At 36.3% G+C, this 23,733-nt stretch overlaps 1 protein-coding gene across 2 annotated transcripts in view; it reads right to left on the reverse strand.

Annotated features, from left to right (window-relative positions):
- Positions 1–14,014: 14,014 nt before the first annotated feature.
- NEDD1 (NEDD1 gamma-tubulin ring complex targeting factor) overlaps positions 14,015–23,733 on the reverse strand; it is a 52,632-nt gene continuing 42,913 nt past the window's right edge. For both annotated transcript variants that reach the window (XM_057742807.1, XM_057742808.1), the window contains exons 12-15: positions 22,289–22,442; positions 21,235–21,391; positions 15,519–15,585; positions 14,015–15,097 (exon numbers count right to left, since the gene is read on the reverse strand). In XM_057742807.1, coding sequence (XP_057598790.1) covers positions 14,993–15,097; positions 15,519–15,585; positions 21,235–21,391; positions 22,289–22,442 — 483 coding nt within the window. In that variant the 3' untranslated portion in view covers positions 14,015–14,992. The remainder of the gene's footprint in view (positions 15,098–15,518; positions 15,586–21,234; positions 21,392–22,288; positions 22,443–23,733) is intronic.

Genomic DNA, 23,733 nt, shown 5'->3' on the forward strand with positions numbered 1-23,733 from the left:
AAGGAGTTGAATGTCTCAAAGAATACTATCAATAGCTGCAAGAACAGAAAATGTGGATGAATAGAAAGAACCTGCTGCCTGACTCCACACCAAGTTACGCTATGCTGTACATGCTATAAACAATAACTACAAGACGTAAAAGAATTATGACACGGAGTACCTGTGGCTACGACACTGACTAAATCTTGAAATCCATATTCCATGTCCATGGGGGATCATTCTTTTTTAAAACAAAAAACAAAAAAATTACTTACTTATTTATTTGAATGCACCGGGTCTTAGTTTTGTGGCATATGGGATCTTTAGTTGTGGCATGTGAACTCTTAGTTGCAGCATGTATCTAGTTCCCTGACCAGGGATCAAACCCAGGCCCCCTGTATTGGGAGCTCAGAGTCTTAGCCACTGGGCCATCAGGGAAGTCCTGGGGGATCCATTCTTAAATGCTTCTCCCTGAGTCCTCACATTATATATATATAAAATGTCATTTACTTTTTATTTGACTGAAGCCAAGAAAATTTTCGTTATATAATATCAAAAAGAGTACTGGAAACTAATTAAACACTACCCTCAAAACAGAAAAATTTGGGATCATGACTCATCTATTTTCTTCTTTATATCCAGGACCTAAAACAGTAAGTAGTATACATCTTAAGACGTGCTTTATTAATAAACATGTGCTACATTCTGATATCTTTGCCATCTGACTACACTGACATGTCAGTGGAACAACTGACAGAGGGAGGGGAAAAACCAGCGAAGAAAAAAGCCCCTAAGGATGGTGAAGTATATACCTAGGAGTGAAATTGTTGGGTCATCTGGTATTCCTATGCTTAACTTATTGAGGAACAGCTAATGTTCTCTTACTGATGTTCTCCATAATGGCTGTACCATTTTATAATTTCACCAGCAATGTACAAGTGTTCCAATTTCTCCACATCTTTGTCAACACTTGTTATTTTCATTTTTTAAATTATGGCCATCCTGATGGATGTGAAGTACCATGTCTTTGTGGTTTTGATTTGCATTTGCCTAATGACTAATGGCATTGAGTATCTTTTCATATGCTTTTTTAGCTATTTGTATATATCTTCTTTGCAATAATGTCTGTTGCAGTCCTCTGTCCATTTTTAAATTGGGTTGTCTTTTTGTTTTTGAGTTGTAAGTGTTCTTTATATATTCTGGATACTAGACCCTTAATAGATATATTTGCAAACAGTTTCTCCCCTTTTGTAGGTTGACTTTTCACACTACTGATATTGTTCTTTGATGCACAAAAGTTTTTAACTTTGATGAAGTCCAGATTATCCTTCGTTATTGCTGCTTTTGCTTTGGTGTCATATAAGAAATCATTAAAAGAGAAAAAAATTACTTCCAAATCCAAGGTCATGAGGATTTGCCCCTGTGTTTTCTTCTAAGAGTTTTAAAGTTTTAGCTCTTAAATTTAGGTCTTTTTGAGTTCTCATTTTGAGTTAAATTTTGTAAATGATGTGAGATAGGGGTCTAACTCCATTCCTTTGCATGTGGATATCCAGTTGTCCCAGCACCATTTGTTGAAGAGATTGTTCTTTCCCCCATTGAATGGCCTTGGCACCTTTTTCAAAAATCAGCTGACCATAGATATATGGGAACCCTTATTATCTGTTACGCAGATTTCTCCTCTGAGCTTAAGACCCATATGCAGCCATCAGGCCATTCAATATACACACCTCCACATTCCCAAAGCAGACCTCATGGTCTCCAACATCACCAAACATGTTCATATTCAATATTCCACTACTCTTTCTGGGCACCACCATTCATCTAGCTATGGAAGCTAGAAACATTTCCCTCTCCTTTACTCTCCATATCCAACTCCTGTCAACTGACTCTCCATAATATATCTTAAATCTGTCCAATTCTTTCAAGCTCCTCTGTCATTCCCATAGATCAAATTACTGTGGTCTACTCTCTGCACCATTAAAAGGTCTCCTAACTAGGCTCATCTCCCTACATCTATTCTTACACTCTTTTAGTATATTACTCAGGGAACTTTTTAAAAAAGACAAATCAAATCATCTCTTTCTCTCACTCTCCCATCCCCACCCCAAGCCCACCTGGTTTAAAATTTTTCAATTTCCTCCCATTGTTCATAGGATAAAGACCAAAACAGTAATGTAGCCTGTAAGTTTCGGCAAGACTTGATTCTGAATATCGTCTTCAGCCTGATTATACCACTCTTTACCTTTCAAATAGGTAACTCCTACTTAACCTTCAGGTCTCACCTCAAATGTGACTTATTCAAGTGACCTCTGCTAGAGCAGGCCTCCTTGCTAATTTTTATTTTAACACACTGTGCATTTCCTTTATAGAGCTTTTCACAACGTGAAGTTATGTATCTGTGAGATCATTTATGTATTTTCCCCACTAGATTTAATGCTCCATGAACTCCACATTTTCTAGCCGGGAAATTTTAAGACCCTCCATCATCTGACCTTTGCAGATCTATTCACAACTATTCTCCTTCGCATTCCCATCCTCATATTCTGATAAAACCCAGTAGAAATTCTGTCATTGTAGCCTGTCCACACTGTCGTTTTCCTATTTTTTCTTACTCTATTTTTCTATAATCATTTTACTATCACTCTAGCTCATTTTCACTCCTCACTCATTCACTGAAGTTTAATTTAGGGAGTACCTACTATGTGTCAAGTCCTATACTGGAAGATACGAGACTAGAGATACAGAACAGAGTAAGCTGTGGTTTGTGATACAAAGAAAGCAAGGAAACAGGTATATAAACAAATAGCTACAACACAAGATAAAAGCTGATATGAAAAAGATTTCTAAAAATTATCACGGGAACAGAGAAGTTTTCTCTTCCTGAGAAAATCATCAAAGCTCCACTACAGATGTATAATTTTAGCTAGGACTTGAAAAATGAGTAAGAAAGGGAAAGCAGAGGTTTTCAGGTATAAGCATTTATCATTGGTAAATTATGATAAAAGACGGTGACATGGGGACTTCCCTGGTGCTGCAGTGGTTAAGAATCCGCCTGCCAATGCAGGGGACACGGGTTCGAGCCCTGGTCTGGGAAGATCCCACATGCTGCGGAGCAACTAAGCCCGTGCGCCACAACGACTGAGCCTGCGCTCTAGAGCCCGCGAGCCACAACTACAGAGCCTAAGTGCTGCAACTACTGAAGCCCGTGTGCCTAGAGCCTATGCTCTGCAACCAGAGAAGCCACCGTGCTGAGAAGCCCGCACACCACAACAGAGTAGCACCCGCTCGCCGCAACTATAGAAAGCCTGTGCGCAGCAACAAAGACCCAACGCAGCCAAAGAAAAAGACAGTGACATAGTCAGGAGCAACACGTGGCCCATGCTGCGTGGCACGCAGGGCCTGGGCAGAGGGTGAGACCGAAAGACGACATGTCCAGATTAAAAGCCCGTGCCATTATGGGTTAGACACAGCTGACAACCAGTCTTGAGCAACTGCCATTTTCCCTCACTTTAAAAGTATAACTTTCTAACAGAACATTAATATGAGAAATGTGTGGTAAGATAAGACTTCTCTGGTGGAAAGATTCTAGGGTGGCCCCAATGAATCCTGCTCCCTGGTGTTCTCACCCTGTATAACCCCTTACCTTTGAGTGTGGGTGCAACTTGTGACTTACTCGGAGCCAAAACAATACAGTGAAGGTGAAGAAATCTTGCTTATGAAATTAAAGTCCTAAATCAGCTGCTGCTGACCGATTAAAAGGGAGATTATTCAGGCTGGAGGAGGAAGGGACAGACTTACTCAGGTGAAATCCTTCAAAAGAGAGACTGGATGTTCCCTGAAGCAAGAAACTCCACTTGTAAGGATGATGAAGTAACCAGCCATGTTCAAGAAGCTAAAGGAACTTTGGGCAGCCTGCGGCTGACAGTCAGCAAACAGTGGGGACTTCAGGCCTGTAGCCACAACGAAACAAATTCTGCCAATGAATTCTTCCCCAGTCATGCTTCTTGATAAGAATGCAGCCCTGGCCAACACCTTGACTGGAGCCCTGAGAGACCCTGAGCAGAGAACCAAGTTGCGCCGTGCCAGACTCCTGACCTAGAGAAACTGTGACAATAAATTGTGGGTTGTTTGAAGCTGCTAATCTGTGGCAATTTGTTATGCAGAAATAGAAAGCTAATATACATTCTAAGCTAGTGAAGATGTTTTTGTTATTGTCATGTGTTCCTTACTTTTTTTTTTCCAAAATGGCTTAAATACTAAAGAGACAATTGAAGGAATACCCTGGTTAGAACAAAACTTAAATGCATTTGTAACCAACTCCCCAGTAAAGTGAAGTGACAATGGAATGCTTTAATTTGGTTTGCTCTACTTTACAAGAGAATATGTAACATTTTCCCCCCTGAGGCTTTCATTCTTAGCAGTTTCTTTGGCTTTTAATCAACTAGTTGCTCTCAGATGAAAGGGAAAAAAAAAAAAGATAGCAGCTTTAAGCATCAAAACACAACCATAAAAAAACAAATGGAAGAGCACACTTACTGCACAACACACAACAGCACATGAAACAGCCCACAGCCTGTCTTGCTGCAATGCTTCCTCGCGTCTGCTATGAGTCAGTGTCTTCTCATGTGAATAATTTTATAATAGGAAGTTGATGACCCAGCATCTAATAAGTCATTGCTATGACTGATATAGTCAATTTATATATAATAAAAACAAAGAAGGGACTCAGAGCCTCTATAATAATTTAAAATGAAGATATTATGTTTCAAATTATAAAGATAGGCATAAAGACTGTTCATCTTGCTTATAAAATAAATTCACAAGTAGCATAATAAACACATATGGTATAAAATATAACTTTATAACATCATTTTTAATCTAACTAATATACTAGACCATATAAACATATATCATTTAATTTAACCTAATTTTGTTAAGAAGCTAACTTATCCACTATACAAAAATCTAGCAAAGATAATTATAAATTTATATTGCTTATGAAAATAGAATTGAAACTCTGTGGTAAAATACCAGGGGAAAAGATACAACAGTATGTGAAAAGAGTAATCTTCCATGACCATGCAGAATTTATCCCCCAAACAAAAGATGGGTCCGTATTCAAAAATAAATCACAACTCACATCTACAGGTAATAAGTGGAGGAATGCCCAACAGATGTTGGAAACTATTAAACTTCTGTTCATGTTTAAAACACTTTGAAAACTAGTGTTTATAGGATAATTATTAAACATTAAAAAGCCTTTTCAAACCAATAGCCCACTTAATGTGTAAAGGTAGCTTCTAGATGCAATCCAGTTTAAATCCACTATCTTTAATCAAGCTCTGCTTATTTCACCTTCCACATAGTTCTCCAATCTTTTGATGGTTCAGGCCTTCAGTGTTTCTTACCCTGCAGGACTGAACAGTCTTCTAAATGATGAACACTATGGTCTGAATATTTGCATCCCCCTCAAAATTCATATGTTGAAATCCTAACCCCCAAGGTGATGTCGTTAGGAGGTGGAGGCTTTTGGAGGTGATTAAAGTCATAAGAGTGGAGCCCTCGTGAACAGGATTAGTGTTCTTATAAAAGAGGCCACAGAGAGATCCCTCACCCCTTCTTCCATGTGAGGACATAGTGAGAAGGTGCTTTCTGTGTACCAGAAAGCAGACCTGAATCTGCCAGCACTTTGATCTTGGACTTCCCATCTTCCAGAACTGTGAAAATACATTTCTGTTGTTTATAAGCCACCTAGTCATGGTATTTTATTAGAGCAGCCCAAACACACTAAGACAACATCTTTGCCCTTAGTCTAATTCATCTCAGAACCATTCTCTTCACTGTGGTCAGAATCATCTTTCTAAATTTGATTGTGTCATGCCCCTGATTAAAAGCCTTTATTGGTTCCTCCAAAGAGAATCCTAGTACTTTGGCATGTTCCCAAGGCTCTTGATGATCTGACACGGCTCATCTCTGCAACTCACATCCTGCTTTCCCTGCCTGGCCCTTGCAGGTCCTGTGCATGCTATTTCCAGCCTCCTGTCTGATAGGCACGTCCTCCTCCCTCTTTACCAGTTATTTACTCATCTTTAATCCTCAGTTCAGGACTTCTACCTCCTATTTCCTCTAGGAAGCCTTCACAAATTTTCTACCTTTTCACATTGCAACTAAAACCCCTCTCTGCTGCCTCTGTAAGTGCCTTGTGCATATATCCATTCCCCACTCTTAGCACATGATTACTCAGTTTCTATATCTGTCTTTTCTGCTCGATCAGTGTGCTCTTCAGTATAATCCCCAGTGCTTAGCACATAGGAGGTGACTACTGTTCACTGAATGAATAATGAAAACAAAATGAAGACAAGGGAGCAAAAGTGAACCCTGTCAGTAGCAACACCTCTCCTGAAGCACAGTCTGGAATGGAATCTTCTGTGGGAGTTGCCCAGACCAAGGGATAATGCCTGAGAGTATTATCTACCACTAATCCTGAGAGAAACCCCAGCAAAGCCAAATTTCTGCATCTGGGATATCTTATAGGCCCACCCAAATCAATTCACACCCACATTCAGAGGATGTGCTATTTCCCTTTCAAACTTAAAAAGCCAAACCTGCTGTACAAAATGAATGTCAGCTACACTTACCTAACAAAGCTGAAGATGGTGGCCACATTTAAAAGCCTGCATACTTTCTAATAAGAAGGGTAAAAACAGAGAAATAAGTTCCCTCAGTCTGTCATCTACAGGCAAACATCCCTGTTTACTCAATGCATTCTAAACTTAGCCATGTCTTACAAAGCCCTTCCTGATCTAGACCACCTTCCTCTCCAGGCTTCTCTTGTACAAGCTCCTTCATGTGGCGCACATTCCAGCAGTTCCCTCCTATTAAATTTAGGCAACTTTGTTCTTTGCCAAAGTCAATAACTTTGATACTTAAAGAGAGTTCAATAATGATAGCAATATTTAGACATCCAGATATTCTTGAGTTTCATTTTGGCAGATAAAGATTTACTATTCATGATCACCTTAAAAAATGAGAAATAAAATGTTTTCTCATTTCACTAGTATTCACATAATAAAGTAGTGTCTTTTGACATAAGATGTGCTTCAAACAAATTTTGAAAAGTTCAATTTGTCTGAACACAAAATGAAGCATAATTGATTTCTGACATTTTAATTCTAAGTGAGCTGGTTGTCAGATTTCCCTTGAAAAGGACCCATAATATCTACAACAAGGGCACATCAACTATCTTCAACTATTATTGTCATTTTTCTATGTTCAAAATTTATCCTACTACTATAAATACTATTATTTGACATGTGCAAAGGAAGAATTATAGTTAACCAAATTTCCAGTTTATTGCAAATATCATAAACACCATACAGAAATTATTAATTTATAACAATCCCTACATGTTTTCCATATTATTCAACAATTGATAAAATGAGATATGAGATGACACTGAACCTCTATGGAGGTCAAAGCATCATACTAGATACAGCTAGTGGGGAGAGAGACCTGGAGACAAACCATTCCAATTCCATAAGAATTATAATAATGATAGGAAATGAATTTTTAGATGCATGGAAAAAAGCACGCTTGCCTTTAGGTCATGGAAAAATTCACAAAAGAGGTGACATGATAAGTATACTGAAGGATCTGTAGGAGTCTCCTCGGCAAAGGGAACAATGAAAGTGATTGCTCAGAACTATGAAATGCCATGGTACTTTCCGGAACCTGAGACTGAAATATCTGGGACAGGGTATGTGGAACAGCAGGAAGGGTCAGGATGCTACACCAAAGACTACAGATGACCCTTTTCTGTGGACCATTAGATTTGCCTTTTAGGTGAGGACAACACTAGTAGAAGTGTACACGACAAATAAGAAGAAACAGAGGAAGGCAGGAAGCCTAGTTAAGAAGCTCTTTCAGTAAACCTCAGCAAAGCATGATAAAATCACAGCATGATAAAATCACAGGTGTTTATCAGTTACCTATTGCTGCATAACAAACAACAAAGGAACTTTGGGTGCCATACAATGGAAAGGCATTTGTTCCCTTAGATATGAGGGTCCATTGGGCTGGATTAAGCTGGGCTTGGCTGAGAGCTCTGCGTCACATATTTCATTTTTCTTGGGACCAGCTGCTAGCCTCAGTAGCTTTTTTGTGTTTAGTTTTTTTTGTCTATTTTTAAGGTCCATGTCAGAGGTACAAAAGAGCAGGTGGAAACATGCAAGACCTCTTAAAGCCTGGGCTTGGAACCGGCACACCATTTCTGCCTCATCAGCCAAAGCAAGCCACATCAAAGTCACAAGGAGTGGAAACATATTTCACCTCTTTAGTAGTAGGAACTGCAAAGCCAAATGGCAAAGGGAAGGAATACAGCTAGGGGTTTAGGACTGGTGACAATAATGCAATATACCGCACTATGGCCTCTAGGCCACAATAATTCACGTTCTTCTCAAAAGCAATGTATGCTCACCCCAACCCAAGGATTCTAAAAGTCATATGCAATCACAGCATCAGGCTCAGTTTAAGATCTTATAATCTATACTAGTTCAGATATGTTTCATCTTGATAAGAACAATGGATTGCTGTTTGTTCAGAGAACAAGGAACAGAAGAATGAGCTACTTCCGAGGCATGTGCACACAAGTGTGTGCACAGAGCCTACAAACAGTGAAACTAGGACAGCATAAGGGCAATAAACACTACCATTTTAGAGGAATGGGAGGCTCCTAGCAGTCACTGGCCTACAGCAACTCTGAAATCCAACTGGGCCAAAGTTGCTCTGTGGATGGGAAATGTTTCTTAGTTAGGCCTGGGTTCTGTCCCTGGTAGTGCCTCCCAAATCCATTGTTCTCCACAATGTTTTTGACCGCTCTCCAAGATGTCCTTCTGTTTTCATCCTCATCAACCATTTTTGAAAAGGGCTTTGGTGGATAGGCCATTTTCACAACTAAGCAACTTTCTCAGCCTGCCTCCTGCATTACAAAGTTAGGCCTTAGAATATTTTTCATATTTTTGAAAAGCCTCAATCTTTTAGTCCTAGTGTAGCAGGAATCGGCCGCAGCAGACAGGACACGAGGCTATAAGCAGGAAGCAATGTTTATTGTACTAGCACAGGCTCAGCGGATTCGTATCCAAAGGCTGAGCCCCAAACACAGTGGGTCATCGCCTTATATACTTTCGTTAAACTCCTATACATTGGAATTTTTTGTCTCCCAAATAAGGTAACAAGCAAAGGAGCATATAACCTGATTGGATACTTCCCCTTCTATGACCTCTGGATTAGGGTTAGGGTTACAGAGTTAGGCAGGAATTACAAAGTAACAGAGTTATGCAGGAACCATACAAGAGGGGCTTCAGAGTTAATGGGCACATAAAGACAACATCAGGATCCAACTGCATTCCTTTCTAGTTGAGTTATGGCCTCCGGGCCCTAGTGTTACTTTGTTCTGGGGGAGCTCTCACCACACTAGTTGGCAACAATGCTTTTGCTAAATCAACTGCTTAAAACACTTTGTAAATGTTTATGTATTTGATTCCAGTCTACCTAGTGAGCCAAAAGTCAAAAGTCACACCCACAATTATTTTCTAGATATGTTTCTCTCTCTACTCTTGGCTTAATTACTGCTACTAATAAATGCATATCAGACTTATGTGGCACCTTTTTACCAGTTGAAAAGGCATACCACAGGTTCTCAATTTTCTTAGTCTCAGGTATCTTTTACACTATTAAAAATTATTAAAGACTCCAAAGATCTTACCTTATAAAATTCTAGAAAGTATAAGAATACACAAAAATCCATTCCATTAGCTATCAGGGCAATGATGTAATCCCATGTCACGTAACCACTGGAAAACTTCACTCTATGCTCATGAGAAAATAAGAACGAAAAAGACTGTCTTAGTACTGTTATGAAAATAATTTTGATCCCCAAAAGGATCTTGGGAATTTTCAGGGTTCACCAAACCACATTTTGAGAATTACTGGCCTACTAAAAGACACTTTTATTCCTTTCAGAGGTTGTAACTATAGTTTCCATAGCCACACCCTTGATCTTTCCACAAATAACATCAATCTAAATAGATTATCTTTTTATCTCTGTAGTCTTTAAGAGCTCCATCTATCTAAGATTAAGCATGTGAAATGATAACTTAATACATGAAATAATTCTTTACTAGAAATATACAGTGATTATCTACAGTATTAACTTGTCTGGCATTCTGTTAACTTCAACTACAAAGTAATACATCTAAACCTTGATATAAGATAAGAAGCGGAAGTTTAAAAAGAAAGAGTTGGAAAGATAAAAATTAGAGTTCATGACTTGCTGAGTAGGATGGTCCTGTTGGAACACCAAGAGTTTGTTTGGAACTCTGAAGGGTTACACCTTAAAAATAAGAATAAACCAGGAATTTAAACTCAACTTGGAAGCACCTTAATCCCTGATTGCATTAAGGTGACATGGGCATGCTCATTCCCCTAGCCTAGCTGCCTGCCACAGTAGAAGTAAGTCTTCTCTAGGAAAAGTTAATAGCATTCAGAGACTCGAAGTATTTCTACAATATTTCATGATATCAATCACTCAATAAAGAAATATTCAAGAAGACCAGATGACACAATGTGACCAAAAACTGAGAGAAATAATATAAAACAGAAACAAAATCATAAGATATCCAGATATTATCAGACACAGACTTTCAAACTAAGGGAGTGGCAAAACAGGGGTAGGGAATTATGAGGCACAAACTACTATGTATAAAATAAATAAGTTACAAGGATATATTATACAGGGAATATAATTAGTGTTTTATAATAACTATAAATGAAGTATAATCTTTAAAAATTGTGAATCACTATGCTATACACCTGAAACATGTAATATTATAAATCAACTATATAAATTTAAAAAGAAAAAAGAAAATATTTGCTGTAGGTTTTTGGAAGATATAGTTTCTCAGGATAAGGAAAATTTCTTCATTCGTAGTTTACCAAAGTATGAATCCTGAATCATTGTTGAATTTTATCAGATACTCTTTGTGTATCTATTGAGATTATCCTGAATCTGGTGATTTAAAATAATGGATTTGTTTAATGTTAAATTACCCTTGTTTTCTCAAGATAAATTCAAATTAACTATGAGGATGAGTCAAATTATCCACACTCTGACTGTAGAATTTAATTAACTTTTAGAAAAGACAAATACATCATTTTTCAATATAATTTCCTTGCTTTTCAATACACTTTGTCTATCTGTTAACAAGCTTTCGTATTCCCTCATTAAAAAATGTTTTAGGCTGAGCTGTGAGCCCAACCTCGAATGCACCTCTGTTTTCACTTCTCCATCAGAAATGAATCTTCATCCTCGTAGGGCTGCTTTCAAGGGACCAAACAGGTGAAAGTTCGATAGAGCAAGATCAGGACTATAGAGAAGATGCTTTAACACCTCAAAACGAAGTAATTCACAATGGACTTAGGTTTCAAAAACTTTGTGTGAGATGGGTACCAAAACAACTCATAGAAGAGCATAAACAGAAGCGTTTGGATATCTACAAACAAAATTTGGACCGATACTCTAAGGAAGGCAAAAGTTTCTTAAAAAGAATCATTACTAGTGACCAGACATAGATTCATCACTATGAGTCTGAGAGTAAACAGCAGAGTATGGAATAGAAACATCCTCAATTGCCTACCAAGAAAAAGTTCAAAAGTCAATGATCAGCTGGAAAATTGATGCTTACAGTTTTGGGGGACTCTCAAGGGCCAGTATTGGAACATTATCAGGAAAAAGCTTCAACAATCAAGAGTATTCATTACAGTGAGATGCTTATTGAAGAGCCAAAGCCTAAACTTCAGATTAAATGCAAAGGACTGCTATCCAAGGGCGTTGTGATCTTGCACGACACTGCATGTCCGTATACTTCTGCCCACACTGTCGACACTCTGCAAAAACTTCACTTTGAGGTGTTAAAGCAACCTCCCTACAGTCCTGATCTTGCTTCGTTGGACTTTCACTGTTTAGTCACCTGAAAGCAGCCCTACAAGGACGAAGATTCACTTCTGATGAAGAAGTGAAGACAGTAGTGCATTCGTGGCTCGCAGCTCAGCCAAAAACCTTTTTAATGAGGGAACAGGAAAGCTTGTTGAAGATGGACAAAGTGTATTGAAAAGCAAGGAAATTATGTCAAAAAATGATGTATTTGTCTTTTCTAAAAGTTAATTAAAATAAATTCTACAGCCAGAGTGTGGATAATTTTTGACTCAACCTCATATAAAATAGTTATATGTGATAAACATGTTATATCACAACAGTTATATGTGATACACATACTTTTTTAATAGTTTTGCTTCAGTATAGTTTACAAAAAATAAAATTCATTTATTTTGACTTAAAAAAACCCTAAAATATATTTGAAGATTTCACCAAAAGAATTATAAACCATAAAAAAGAACAAAATGGAAATTCTAAGCTGAAAAATAAAATAGATGATATTAAATACTTAACAGATAAGCAGGTTTACAGAATCAGTATACAGCTGGATAAAAAAGATTCAATCTGATAATAAGGGTAACTGACAACTTATACTTAATGTAATATAGATATTGCTGTTTAAATCTACCATTTTACTGTTTATTTTCTATTTGTCCCATTTATTCTTTGATCCCCTTTCTTCTTTTTTTCTTTTCCTTCCTTCTTTTGGATTATTTTTTATGGCTTCATTTTATCATCTTTATTGCTTTCCTAGTTATAACTGCTTTTCTTTTCTGGTTGCTTTGGGGTTTACAGTATACATTCTTAGCGTATAACATTCGACTTTCAGGTAGTATTATTCAGCTTCACGGTTAGTATAAGAAACTCAGAGTAGTATACTTTCATTTTCCTCCTCCCACCCTGGATGGTATTCTTGTCAGACATTTCACTTTAATATGTTAACCACACAATACATTGTTACTATTTTTGCTTTAAATAGTCCATTACACTTTAAAGATAATTTAAAATAAGAAAAAAAAAGTCTTACATTTGTTCACATATTCACAGTTTTTGCTCTTCATTCCTTTACATAGAAGCAGATTTCTACCTGGTACCTTTAACATTTCCTATAGGGCAAAAGTCTGCTTGTGATAAATTCTTTCAGCCTTTCTAGGTCTGAAAAAGTTTTTATTTCATTTTCATCTTTGAAAGGTATTTTCACTAGGTAGAGAATTCGAAGCTGAATTTCTTATTTTCGAAAATTCAATATTTGAAAATTATTTCAAATATTTTGCATCTTTTTAAAATTCAGTTGTATAAATCCAATCTCTATTATTCTATCTTGGCCAGAGGCTAAAATTCAATTTCAAGTTTCCCATTTTTACCATTTAAAATTTTATTTTTTGTACTTATTTAGCTTTTAAATTCCATGACAAAAATGTTCCATCTATATGCATAAAGTTACTAATAAAATTATTTATCTAACTTCCTTTAATACACACTGTGCATTTATTGAAAAAGGCAATAGGAAAATATTAACAGATTTAAATACAAGCATGTAGCAAAACACACTACATGTCTTCTAAACCTGTTTGATAATGACATATAAAAAAACTTGTTATAAGCCCAACGCTTTCATAACCTGTCAGGAAAAAAATTATATTAGCACCACTTTATGCTTTAATGCAAATGTATTCTCTGAGCTGCCCTAGGACAAAGTAATTTGTCTTTATTTCTTGAAATAATTATTAGTATGTTTACACTTATTAAACATATCCTAAAATTTCTCATCGCTTAGAGGAAAGAAGTTAGTAAGCTAGCTAGATTTCTTTTTTGTTTTAGTAAATACTTTCATCTCAGAAATCAAAAATGGGCAGGAGTGCTATATACAAGGTACACAGTTTAAATCTTTGGGACAAGACACTACAAGAAGGTAAACAAGCCAGTAGCCTGCCTAATCGTATCCCACTAATGCAGATCACAGCAGGCAGACGTGCACAGCCGTACATTGTCAAAGAAGTGTAAATTCTTCTGACAATTAACCTTCCTGCTTTTTTTTTTTAATTTTATTTATTTAATAGTAAGGTCAATAATATAAAAATATTACACACAGCACACAAAGAAGTATAGAAAGTTAATGATATAAACCACAAAACAAAATAAACCACAAAACAAAATAAACCACACCTCATTTGGGAGAAAAAAATGGCATTAATACTGTAATATATAATATCTAATATGATATCTTCACTGATTATAAGTTGAATTATAGTGATTCAAACATTACAGTATAAATTTCATGTTATTAATTCATGAGATAATCAGCAGATATGCAGTTCTGGTTGAGTCTTAAAAACCCTTAAAAGTTTTCATAGGTCAAGTGAAGTTAGCTAAAATACCAACCAGGAGTAGCGATTTGTTAGTATACTACAGCAACGTAAATGCAATAAATATAATGTAATCTGTGCAATTCAAAATTCCAAAAATGTCCTTATCAAATGTACAAGTAATAAATAATAGTCACACTTGACTTCAAGTTAACAAAATAATTACTAGCCAACCTTGTCTTATTAGTCAATTTTTTAGAAACATAAAACACCAATTAAAATTACTTTCTCCATAAAAATAGAAGGTATATCAAACTCTTTAATCATCAAACATCCAAAAAAATTTGGAAGGCAACTGTCAACCAAAAATATTATCTGTTTAAAAAGGTGATTAAAAAACACACATAACCTAATTTTTTTTTGCACAATTTTCTTTTCTTATGAAAAAGGGCACTTAGTGTATAGCTAAAGCTTTCAGAAAATAAAGATTCTGCTGGCTTTCCTCTTAGGCAGATGACACAGTGTGCAGTTTTTAATATAAAAATATAAATATTTTTGACAGAAACGATGAAATAGCAGTTGGTATAAAATCCCATCACCCTTTTACTTGAAAAAAAACTTTTCCCAGAGGCCATGAAAACAATACTGATTCCATGTAGTTCTGTGTTGCCAGAAGCTTCCCAAATTACAAAACATTAAAGTATTCACTGAAATTTCAAAAGTGTGCCCGTAGTCTTTTGTTTTCTTCTCGTAGTCTTTCAATTTCCGCCACTAAACCTTCATTCACTGAGTATCTTTCCAACAAAGAATGCATTTCATTCTAGGAAAGGGAAAAAAAAAAACACTTTTAAAATTACCGGCATTCCACATTTATTTTTCTTATGTTTGATTAACTAACTGAATGATTGTTTTTTGTACTTAACCACCCTTACTACTTTGTTAATATAAATGAAAGAGCACTGGTGAAATTTATATATTTGGAAAGCTTATAATTGCACACTTAGAAAGCTTTTTGCTTACTCTTGCAAACAAACAAACAAAAGCTGTGAAAAAGTAGCCTTTAACTACCATAGGTTACAAAGAAGGGTGACTAGTTAAAATCTATTTTACTTATTAAATTTCTAAAACTCCCTGTTTATTTCCTAGCAATTAGATATAACTAAGTAAAAACACATCATCCTTTTATCGGCTTTTTAGATACACAGCTATGCTCACTTACAATAAAATATGTCAATACATACCAATTGCATATGAAACTGTTTAATCATCTCCACTTGCAAATTCACAATGTCCCTATGGCATGCTTCTCTAGGGATGAATGTAAAATATTTATTAGAATTATAACAGTTTACCAATTCTAGATCATTCAAGAAAATGGCTAAACTCTTACTGTTTCACATTACTGAGTGTTAATAATTACTATTACAATAGTGAAAATACTGCACCTAGTATTTATTTACTATATGCTAGGCACTGTTTCTTGTACTTCAGATATAAGAACTCATTTAATCTTCTCAGCTAGATGCAATTATTAATTCCATTTTAACAATGAAGTAACTGAATCACAGAGTAGTTGTAATTCATCCAAAGTCACACAACTAGGAAATGGTGGAGCTAGGATATAAACCCAGGCTGTCTACCTCCAGAACTCTCATTACACTATAATTCCTTAATATAGAAAATATCATTAAGGAAAGACACAAGTTTATATTACAATGAAACACAGATAATGCTCTAGGTACAACATTTTAACTATTATCAATGTTTAAGCTACTAAAAAAACTTGCAGCAGAATAAAAGAGTCTATTTGAGTGGTTGTAACAGAGGTTTACTCACTAAAATGCAATTAACTTACACCTACAAAAGACATAGAAGTGGGAATCCACTGGCAGTACAGGTTCAATCCCTGGTCAGGGAACTAAGATCCCACAAGCCACACAGCACAGACAAAAAAGACATAAAAGCCATGAAGTATAACAATAAAAGGAACATTCACTCACCTCCCACAAAACTTATGGGCTAGGACATTACCAAAATCATAGAAGTTTCCTGTGTGCTCCTCTCTGACTCCACCACTTAACTCTCGGGAGAAGCCCAAGAAAGAAGTCACTGCTCTACTGAATTTTGTTTGAGCAAAGAAATGTTTTATAAAAAAAAAAAAATATATATATATATATAGTCCATGTTGTATAACATAGAATCTGTAGTCAATATATTCTCGTTGTGCCTGCTTTTGAGCATTACAAAAAGGGTACCATATCCTATACAGTCTTGAGTAGTGTACATTTAAGAAATAATCCAGTATCATGTTTTTAAGGTTCATATTCTATATATCTAGAATTCACTGATTTGTACTAGTGTGTACATTCTCCTGTCAATGTGAATTGTTTTCAAGTGTTTATTATTACAATGTTGTTATAAACAATCATATATATGTCTCCCAACCCACATGTACCAATTTCTGTAAATGATATACCCAAGAGTAGATATGCAGAGTTATAGGTAGGATCCAGAGGTACACTGTTCAGACTCACAAAATGATAGAAATTATTTTCTGAAATGGTAGTATCAATGGACACACTCATCATCAGTATAACAGAGTTCCTCTAGCTCTACATCCACACCAAGACTTGGTGTTGCCAGGCTTCTTACAGTATTTTTCCATCTACTGGGTGTGAAATGGTATCCCATTGCATTTGCAGTTCTCTGATTAATTTGTAAGGTTGAGCATCTTTCCTTATGTTCACACACCAATTCCTCTTCTGAGAACTGCTTCTCTATGTCTTTAAACTATTTTTCTATTGAATGTCTTTTTTAAAAAAATTATTTATAAGAGTTCTTTATATAATCTGATCCTTTATTGGTTATATGAGTACTGCAGATATCTTTTGTCTTTTCACTTTATTAATGGTGTCCTGGGATGAACAGTTCCTATTAATATTCTCAAATTTACTAACCTAATATTAATGCAAATTTATCAATCTATTTTTATAGGTAGTACCATCTAAACTTTTAAGTAACTTCTCAAGCCCTGAAGTCATATAAAAATTCTCTTACAATGCCTAAATTTTTTCCATTTACATTTAAGCCTTTACTCTGTATGGAACTGATTTTTTAAATGGCATGGAACAGGCATCTATACATTTACTCTGTCATATATCACATTTTCATATATACATAGGCTTTTGGGGGGTCTATTTGATTCCTTTGGGCAATCTGTCTACGCTGTGCTAATGCTACACTATTTTAAATTACAACCTATCTATCGGACAAACTAGTCCCCTTCGACCTTAGTCTTCTCTAGTACCTTGGTTATTCCTGGATCTTCCTTCTTTCATATACATTTTGGAATTATCTCATCATCTTCTTCCAAAAACCCAGTTGGGATTTGATTGGAATTGTATTTAATCCACAGACCAATTTAGAAGAATTGACAGCTTCACAATACCTTCTCATTTATTAAGTGTTAATGCTTTTTAATACATTTTAAAATGTTTTTCTATACAGATCTTTACCATCTTTGGTTAGATTTATTCCTAAGTACCTTACTTTTTCTGTTGCAACTATAAAGGTATTTTTAAAAAATTTTTCTCTTCTGCTTTTAGTTATGACAAAAGCCATATAAAAAAATAAACACAAACAAACAACCACCACCAAAAGTGAAGGCATCACAGAACCATTAAGGTAACCAGGATTGGAGGGGCCACGGTCTTGTAAAGAAGGGGAGTCCACTAGGTAAGCTCCACATTAACCTCCACTTTTCCCTCTGGGGAATGTGCTGACTCCACAGTGTGGGGAAAAGAGGCTGAGATGAAAGCAGTGGTCTGGAGTTAGAGACAGTCTCACTGGGTTGAGGAGCATTAGAATTCAGAACTCCCAAGGCAGACAGGGCCGCAAGGTCCAAGATTCTTGAAAGGGGGTACCTGTAGAAAGTAAACCTGAAACTGTGCAATTTCCTCTCAAGACATAGGTGACTCCTAGGCAATGCCTGCGCTGAGTTAGATGGCAGGAAACCAAACATGAAGTGGCAGCTAAAGAGGAGAAAAGGATTTTGGCAGCCTTGTGATGCTGAAGAATTGGAAGTTAAAGTTCAGGACCCACCAAGATAAAAAGTCCTGGTGAATACTCCAGACAATCAGTTGACATGCTAAAAGGGCACAGACTAAACCCTAGGAATAAAGGCAAACCAGAAATAAACTAGCCGCCAAGGAAACCTAAAACCCAGGAAGTGATCTGCTTTCCAGAAGAAATTTAAATTGAAAGACAACAGAAATAAACCCACAGACTTTCGCTTTGGATGTTCTCTCTCCAACCCTAACAACGAGAAGAAGCCAGATAACATATAAAATCATACATTTTTAAATAAATTCAACTTTGAGAGTGCAAAGAAATCTAAACGAACTAAAATCCAGAAAATAGTGAGTCCCTCCACAGGAAGAGAGACCCACAACTGTTTTCTTCCTTGACAGAACAGTAGGGGAAGAAAGCTGCCATTGATAGGGTAAGGAGAACAAGCTGAAATTTTCACAGATTTGTAAAGGCCAAGTGAAGACTATCACGACAGTTTAGAATCCCAAGGAGTCCCAGACAAAAACAAAGTCTCCTTCACTCAACAACTTTTCACCACAGGCCTTCACTGAGGTCTCACACAAAAATAAGGGGCAGGGCAGGAGGGCTGAGAGAGAGAGCCCCTAGGGCACAGATGCACGGAGCCTGGTGAAGACTTAGGGCAGGGGAGGAGAACTGAGAGTAACCCCCCTGAAGCACTCCAGGCCCTCACAGAGCTGAGGGAGAACGGCTGGCAAAGAGCCTCTCAATAGCCCCCTCTGCCCCTCCATTGTAAGGTACAGCTGGCAAGACCTACAGTAGGAGGCTGAAGTCAGAGCAGGTGAATTTACAGAAATCCTCTGAGCCATTCTGGGTCCTCAGTGAGTTCCAAGCAGAGGCTGCCTATGGTTGAAGGGGCAGAGAGTGGAGAGAGGCCCCTTCCCTTCCTCACTCCCCAGGTACAGGCAGCACACAAGGCATGCTGAAAACTGAAGGCAGGGCAGTGATTTTTTTCTAAATTTGCCCCAGCAGAACTGCTCCCTTTCTGTGTTTTCAACTTTGCTTTATTCACATTATATTTAATTGTATCCAGACAATTCTGCTATTTTGCCCTATACATGCATTCCTGAAATACCTCATATTTTAAAAAAACTGTATATGGAAAATAATAGGACCAGATTTCTAACAATGTGGTATGTACATGTAATGAAATATTATTCAGCCTTAGAAAAAAGAAAGAAATCTTGACAGGTGACAACATGGATGAAACTGGAGGACATGACGCTAAGTGAAATAAGCCAGACACAGAAGCACAAACACTGCGTGATCCCATTTATATGAGATACCTAAAACAGTCAAACTCGTGGGAGCAAAGAACAGAATTGTGGGTGTCAGGGGCTGGGGAGAAAGGAAAACAGGGAGTTTCAGTTACACAAAATGAGTAAGTTCAAGAGGCTGCTGTATAACACTGTGTCTATAGTTAACAATACTGTATACTGTACACTTGAAAATCCAAGAGGGTAGATCTCATGGTAAGTATTCTTACCACAATAACATTGGGGAAAAAAAAAAAGAAAGAAAAAAGAAAATAACAGGACTTAAGGAGAAAGGACTTGGGCAGACCACTCAAAACCTATGTAAACTGTGTAACCAGAGCACTAACAAAAACAAATCCTAATAAAAATATTAGCATAGTTTAAATACTGAATAATCAAAGATTTTACCTTAAGAAAAGTGAGGGTCACTTCATAACAGGGGAAAGAAGACAGAAAGGATTGGGGCTGTCAAGCATGGAGGCAAGGATAAAATGCCCAAAGATGGGAAAAATCAGAAAATAACACAGAGCACATAACCAAACCAACTTCAGAGGAAGAGAATAGGAAAAGATGGACACAGATGGGTAGTTTGCTGCCTTCACGTGTGTTCACATACTTCGTTTTCACAGCTGTTATATGAACCAACAAAACTTCCTCATCATATTGTCATCGCTGCCCTATTTACAAATGAGTTAATTCCCATCAAAGAAACACACATCACAGCAGGACATACTATACCCACCTTAATTAAACTATAAGGCCTTGGTGGGCAGATCACCCATTTTTGTATCCTCAGTATCAGTACATACCATGCACATTGTAAACATCAAAATGATTATTTTTCTTTAAAAATGTATTTGTTAACATTTAAAATATTTTTTCAAAACATTTTTAACATTAAAAAGAAACATGTGCCAACAAAAACTGCACATCTTCTCCAATATTCTTGCTCATGATATTCCAAATCTGAGCAAGAGTACTAAGTAACTAAAGGTCAGAAAGGGAAAACACACACACATACACAAAACATTCTAATAATTGAAAATAGCTTTCAAAATATATTGAGATAACAGGTAAAAGGAACCAGAATTCTAGGACATTCTTACAATGTTCAAAATTCAAAGAATTAGAAGACAAGGATGGATGCAGGCAAGAACTTTTTAAAATTAAGTATTACATTCTGACGCATTCTCTTTGAAAATATTCAGCATTCCTTTAAAAGATATCTTTACTACATTACTGCACCTAGCATACTTAACAGGTGATCTATAAATATTGTAAGAATCCCATCTGAGCTTACCAGAATCTGTCCACATTTTGATGATAAAAAAATCCACAATGGCAGCCAGCCTGCTACACTGTCCTGCCAAGTTATCTAATGACTGCCCTAGGGAAATGTGCCTTTTCCTAACTAATATAAAATAAACTCAGCACTTCAAGATCAACAAAACTCATCATGTTTTCTACGGTTTCATGGACCCCAGAACCTAGGCAAAAGTAGAAACCATCAACATTACTCATAGTTACAGTTTTATGCCTAATCAAAAAAAAAAACTAGTCAAGGTCTAGATAGAAAGAGGAATTTCCCAATTACCTAAAGTCATCCAATGTTTCCTGTATCATGTTCTGAATAAAGCGGATTTGAACAGATGTCAGTGGTGCACTTGGCCGATTACTTCCAATGGTATCAGCTATTTTTTCTGATAGTGAACTGGCAACTCCAGCAGTGACAGAAGATGCTATCTTTGGATCTAAAATAAAAAATGGAGAAAATATTAATAGTCAACTTGGACTAAGAGACATCGAACACTTCTAAATGATTTGACTTGAGAAAACTTGAAAAACTGGTACAAAAACAGTGTTCCTGTGATATTTAGAAAAATTCACTGTCTGGATACAAATTTTAGAAACTTTCTATGACATTGTTTCTAATAGTCATTTATCTATTTATCTATAAACTGCCAACTATCTAACATAATAATATATAACAGAGGAATTAATCTTGAATCTCTGAACCATTTTCTCTTATAAAAGATGAATGTGACAAGCTGCACCAAAAACTAGATAAACTAAGACTATTAAAAACAAACAGAAGGAACAGAGGAGTGAAGTAGTTCTACAGGCAAAGCCCTAGAATTTAAGCTAACGCAATGCATCCACAGAAAACTTAAAACACAGGTATCTATATAAAAGAGCTACTTCTTTACAAAGAATTGTTTTGTAGTAACTCTTATCACTGAACCTAATATCGCTTTAAATGTGATCAAGTTTTTAGGGTCTCTGTGAAGAACTCTATAAATAGAACTTTAATATGGACAAAAAAACACAATTTCATGTAGTTAATGACCCATTTTCAAAGAGTCCTATATTATATTCTGTTCTGTACCACAGTAGATCAAGATACTTGCATATTGGATTCAAAGTGAAATTCACACTCAAAGAGTACCAAATCAATGTGGCTGAATTTAACCCCTCATACACATTTCATCATCTTCTAGTAAGAGAGTCACACACTAGATAAGTGTCATAAATTTTAAATTCCTTGAATTTTTTTGGTCTATGATCATTCTGTTAACTTATCTTTTTCAAGTTAAATAGTGGGAGTTTTCAGCTTAACACTCAAACATCAGGGAGTTTTATGTACTTACTTGGAGTTGAGGATCCATTGACTGGAGGTTCATACAGTAACTGGGCTTCAGTTTCTTTTTCTAGCTTCTCAAATTTCTCAGGACTTCTTGTTTGGTTAGATGATGGAGAGGTATTTAGATTTCCAGTTTCAGCACCAGAGATCAACTTTGCAAACTTCACATTTAAAATAAACAATATACACAAATCAATCAATGTGATACACCATATTAACAAACTGAAGGATAAAAACCATATGATCATCTCAATAGATGCAGAAAACGCTTCTGACAAAATTCAACACCCATTTATGATAAAAACTCTCCAGAAAATGGGCATAGAGGGAAACTACCTCAACATAATAAAGGCCATATATGACAAACCCAGAGCAAACATTATTCTCAATGGTGAAAAACTGAAAGCATTTCCACTAAGGTCAGGAACAAGACAAAGATGTCCACTCTCGCCACTCTTATTCAACATAGTTTTGGAAGTCCTAGCCATGGCAATTGGAGAAGAAAAAGAAATAAAAGGAATACTCACTGGAAAAGAAGTAAAACTGTCACTGTTTGCAGGTGATATGATACTATACATAGAAAATCCTAAAGATGCCACCAGAAAACTACTAGAAAGGTAGTTGGAGGATACAAAATTAATGCACAGAAATCTCTTGCATTCCTATATACTAACAACGAAAAATCAGAAAGAGAAATTAAGGAAACAATCCCCTTTACCATCGCAACAAAAAGACTAAAATACCTAGGCATAAACCTACCTAAGGATACAAAAGATTTGTATTCAGAAAACTATAAAACACTGATGAAAGAAATCAAAGATGACATGAACAGATGGAGAAATATACCATGCTCTTGGATTGGAAGAATCAATATTGTGAAAATGACTATACTACCCAAAGTAATCTACAGATTCAGTGCAATCCCTATCAAATTACCAATGGCATTCTTCACAGAATTAGAACAAAAAATTTTACAATTTGTGTGGAAACACAAAGACCCCAAATAGCCAAAGCAATCTTGAGAAAGAAAAACAGAGCCGGAGGAATCAGGTTCCCCAATTTCAAACTATACTACAGAGCTACAGTAATCAAGACAGTATGGTACTGGCACAAAAACAGAAATATAGATCAATGGTACAGCACAGAAAGCCCAGAGATAAACCCATACACATAGGGTCACCTAATATATGACAAAGGAGGCAAGAACATACAATGGAGAAAAGACAGCCTCTTCGATAAGTGGTGCTGGGAAAACTGGACAGCTACCACGGGTAAAAGAATGAAACTAGAACACTACCTAACACCATACACAAAAATAAACTCAAAATGGATTAAAGACCTAAATGTAAGACCGGACACTATAAAACTCTTAGAGGATAATACAGGCAGAACACTCTATGACATAACTCATAGCAAGATCCTTCTTGACCCAACTCCCAGAATAATGGAAAT

Source organism: Hippopotamus amphibius, chromosome 7 (genome assembly GCF_030028045.1).
Source record: "Hippopotamus amphibius kiboko isolate mHipAmp2 chromosome 7, mHipAmp2.hap2, whole genome shotgun sequence".
Classification (NCBI taxonomy): domain Eukaryota; kingdom Metazoa; phylum Chordata; class Mammalia; order Artiodactyla; family Hippopotamidae; genus Hippopotamus; species Hippopotamus amphibius.